This window comes from Equus asinus, chromosome 9 (assembly GCF_041296235.1).
Source record: "Equus asinus isolate D_3611 breed Donkey chromosome 9, EquAss-T2T_v2, whole genome shotgun sequence".
Taxonomy (NCBI): domain Eukaryota; kingdom Metazoa; phylum Chordata; class Mammalia; order Perissodactyla; family Equidae; genus Equus; species Equus asinus.
This window is the reverse complement of record NC_091798.1, coordinates 83,392,066-83,396,063: the sequence shown is the minus strand read 5'-3', so window position 1 is coordinate 83,396,063 and position 3,998 is coordinate 83,392,066. Positions and strand designations below refer to the sequence as shown.

General features: G+C 42.5%; 1 protein-coding gene and 1 non-coding gene across 2 annotated transcripts; both read left to right on the top strand.

Moving 5' to 3' along the window:
• Nucleotides 1-334: 334 nt before the first annotated feature.
• Nucleotides 335-2,633, top strand: COX7C (cytochrome c oxidase subunit 7C). Its single transcript, XM_014857048.3, has 3 exons — nt 335-580; nt 1,533-1,676; nt 2,524-2,633. Exons 1-2 carry the CDS (start codon nt 506-508, stop codon nt 1,647-1,649), a joined length of 192 nt encoding a protein of 63 aa, XP_014712534.1. The 5' UTR covers nt 335-505; the 3' UTR covers nt 1,650-1,676; nt 2,524-2,633.
• Nucleotides 2,355-2,416, top strand: LOC123289991 (small nucleolar RNA Z39). The gene has a single exon (XR_006534273.1). It is a non-coding gene; the product is annotated as a small nucleolar RNA Z39 (small nucleolar RNA).
• Nucleotides 2,634-3,998: the final 1,365 nt, after the last annotated feature.

Genomic DNA, 3,998 nt, shown 5'->3' with positions numbered 1-3,998 from the left:
TAAGATCACAGCAGACATCTCTCTCAGCGCTCGCAAAGTTACTGCCAAATCGCAGGCAACTGGAATATAGTTACAAAAAAAGAAATGGGAGAGGTTGATCTTCCTGTTCCATAACTAGAGCACACGTGGTGAGACTGCTTCACTGAATTCAGCAAAACCGTTCTGCATACGGGCCCCAAGAATCCTGACAAGAATTCAAGCCTGCATGAATCACTGTTAGTAAGAAACGACGTTGGTGTGGTCCTCCAGAAGCGTGGCGCCAGACTACAGTTCCCACAATCCTTCAGCGCCGACAAGCGGCCGCGATGTCCTGAACTACAATTCCCACAATCCTCGGAGGCAGCTGCTTTGTCGCGTTTTCCGAGAGCTCTGTCCCATTTCCCATCTTCCCTTTCGGTTCTTGCACACCCGGGAACAAGGTCGTGAGAAAAGGAGGGTTTGGGCTGGTGCCGCCATTTCTTCTGCCTTTGGTCTCTGCTCCTGTCGCAGAGCTTCCGACCGCGCTATGTTGGGACACAGCATCCGGAGGTTCACAACTTCTGTGGTCCGTAGGAGCCACTATGAGGAGGGCCCAGGGAAGGTTAGTGTGTCAGGGCCCGGCTTCGGTGGGGGAGGGCCACTTGGTGCGGCTCGCTCAGCTCCGAGGCCGCGGCGGGCCGTGGAGAGGGAGGTGGTAAGCGGCGAGTGTGAGCAGGGACGCCGCCGAGCACTCCCCCGCCGCCGGGGAACGGGGGCAGCTCAGGCCCCGGGCTGCGCGCCGTCCCCGCGGAAAGGTTGACTAGGTAGAACCGGAGGCCTTGCCTCGCCCTCGCTCTTCCTTCCGCCGCCCTCCAGGCTCGGGAAGGCCCTGGAGAGCATGGCTGCAGGTATTGCGGCTTCACGCCGAGCTAGAGGTCACCCGACTCGGAGTGAAGGTCAGGGGAAACTAATGAGGATATGAGGGCCTGTGGTTGTGGGTCCAGTCTTACCTAACCGGTTGACTAAACTAGAAGTATTAACCCTCCTTGGTTGAGGTTGGGTTTAGCCTCAAGTATAAATGCCGTCAATAGGGTGGTTCGCAGTAACACCCTCGGGGGTCACGCGAGGCCTGGTTATAGGCACAGGGTCGGGCTGCTTGGTTCTGCACAACTGCAACTCTGGTGCAGTTAACGTTGCCGCGCGCCTGTACTAGGCGGCTAGTTTCTAACGAATAGTGAACTAGAACATGCTTTCTGTTTCTAAAATAACTGCTTTGGAGAGTCCATTTTTTCGATTTTCTAAATTTCTAAAATTTCTATTTTACACCTGAGTCCTTAAGACCTCTGCTTGGTGCTCAGTAAAACTAGATATGTTTTACCTTCTAATTTTATGTCTGATGAAGGTCATAGGATTTGAAAGGTAGTAGTGTTTAAAAAGGTGCTGTGATGTGTGGCATATATAACCTAATTATGTAAAAGAATTATTTAGCATTCTTTGTGTACTTATTTTTGATCTGTAAAATCAGATGACTTGAAGTTCTGTTTTTGTGGCTCGTTCTGTTTTTTTCCTAACAGAATGTGCCATTTTCAGTGGAAAACAAGTGGCGGTTACTAGCTGTGATGACTCTGTACTTTGGATCTGGATTTGCTGCACCTTTCTTTATAGTAAGACACCAACTGCTTAAGAAATAAGGATGTTTTAGTTAATCCATGAAACAGGTAATTAATGGATTTCTAATCTTCCCAAAGCTATGCTTTCCCTTTCTTCCTCCCTTCTTGCCCCTGCACCACCGCCCCCTCCCCCCCAACATAAATACATTTTTGTGTGTTGGGCTAATTCCTAAAGTTAAGTGTAGATGTGATATTGGTGGAGATAGGTTGATAGACCTATAAACAAATGTTTCTTTGCCTGAAAGCCAGTGTTTATTGAGTACTACTGTTTGTCAGGCACTCTTTACATTACTAATCTCACGTGGTTCCCTCACAAGCCTGTGAAGTGGATGATATTAAACCTGATCTGAGACACAAAGACGTTAAGTTGCCCAATGTCCCATAGCTAGTGATGGTGGACCAGGATTTTTACCCAGTCTTGTTCCAGAGCTCACACTCTTAACCAGGTAAAGTTCTAGTAGACTGATTAATGTTAGTCTATCTTTAGGGCGATACATGTTAGCATGTGCCCACAGGAGTCTTGTATCCTGGGAGCTGAGCTGATTCCCTGCCTGAGTAGAAAAGACTTATTTAGCTCAATGATAATCAGAATTTTTCTCAAAGCAACACTGTAGAAAGCTGTGGGTTGATCGGAATAAATTCCGAAGTATACTTTGGAAAAGAAAGACTTTGTTATGGTTTAGAAGGGAAATGATTTTTCCAAGCCGTTAATCCGGAAAGATTCTGGTGCATGTGATGAAGCAAATCAGTATGACTAAGTCATGATACTGTAAACGCTTTCTGATGTACCAGTCATAAATTGATGGACAGACAGTACCTTAATGAAACTACGTGATTTCTGTTAAGTGAATGGGCTGTTTTTAATACCATTAATTTTTTGTGTTTTTATTCACAGATATGAAGAGAAGCATTTTAAGAGGTGCACTCTCTGTGAAAAATGAATCAAACTCTTGAACTCAGCATACTAAATATGTTTGTAAATAAACTTACTGCATGAATCCTCAATGCCTCTCCTCTGAAATATGGAATGTGATCATTGAGCATGTGCTTTCTTTTTTGTCAGGGTAATATTCCAGTGTTAGTTTCTTGATCAAATTATGTATGCAGTTTAGCTTGTTTCTTGGTTTTAAATTCTGAGATTTTGTTTAGTTTTTCATTCGTAAATCAGGACCTAGTTGGTAATGTGTTACAAAAGAGAAATGCAAATGTGATTTTGGTTGTCCTGTAATCGTTTTTTCTTTTAAGGGAGGAAAAAAGTATACTTTTAGTCTTCCCCTTTACGTTGAAGGAGTAAAATCGTTTTTCTCCATGAATGATAATTAGTTAATCATGAGGAAAACCAATAGTATATACAGATTGAAGTTGAAGAGCTTCATTTATTTTCCTCTAGACCTGTAAGCTAAATCTGAAATTTTTGCCTTGATAAATTTGCTAATGACTGCTATGTCTTGTTTAGACTGAATAAAAGTAGAATATTCGAAATGAAATGTAATAGCATGTAGGGTGGAATGTAGGAAATATTCCCAATTTATTGTGGAGCTTTGACTAGTAGAAATGGGTTAAGAGATTGGCTCTAATTAGTAATTGTATCAGTGAGTGAAATCTACATTATGAGTAGTGAAATGCCTCTTGCCACTTAAAATAGAATGACTTAGTTTCTAGGGTTTTGTATTAGGGCAGGGAAAAACTGAGTAGCTACTGAATATTTTAATTCCAGTTTGGTCATTTTTGGAATACAGTTAGTGTTAGAAGAATATTGGAAAACAGGTGGTAAACTGGTGGTCTGTTTGGCCCCAGACTTTTGGTGAGAGAGGGTGCTGTACTGTTTTTAAATCAATATCTAAGAACCAGAATATTCACATAAAAGTCTGTATTTCTGGATTCTTGAAAAATTGCTCTGGGTGGTTCGACATCCCTCCCTGGAACCAAACAGCTGCCTAGGTCAGTCCTCACCATAACATTAAGTTTCCTTATGCCCCTAGTGTTAAACTACTAGTTTGCTGAGACCTTAAGTTTTTTTAATTTTTCTCTGTGCAGTAGAGCCTATCTTTAGACTCTTCAGTAACCACCTGACAACTACTTCAATACGGATGCAATTTAATCTATATGTCTTCGTCCAGCTATTCCCTATATTCGGGTGGCATTGTCAAATCAGATGTCATCCTTTGTTTAGAGAGTTTTTCTATGGAACATTAAGGCTTCCTTTTGGGAACAGTAGAAGCAAGACTAAGAGTTTAGGGTTCATAAAATGATTTTGAGTTCTTGGTTCAAATCTCTGCCATTAAATTACAAATTTAACTGTCTCAGTTTTCTTGGAGGAGATGGGGATAGAGCTTCCTTTGTATTGCCTTGGGATTCAATGAGCTATAT

Coding starts and splice junctions, on each gene's coding strand:
- COX7C (XM_014857048.3), top strand. CDS start 506: ATGTTGGGACACAGCATCCGGAGGTTCACAACTTCTGTGGTCCGTAGG. Junction 581..1,532: donor ATGAGGAGGGCCCAGGGAAG/GTTAGTGTGTCA, acceptor TTTTCCTAACAG/AATGTGCCATTTTCAGTGGA.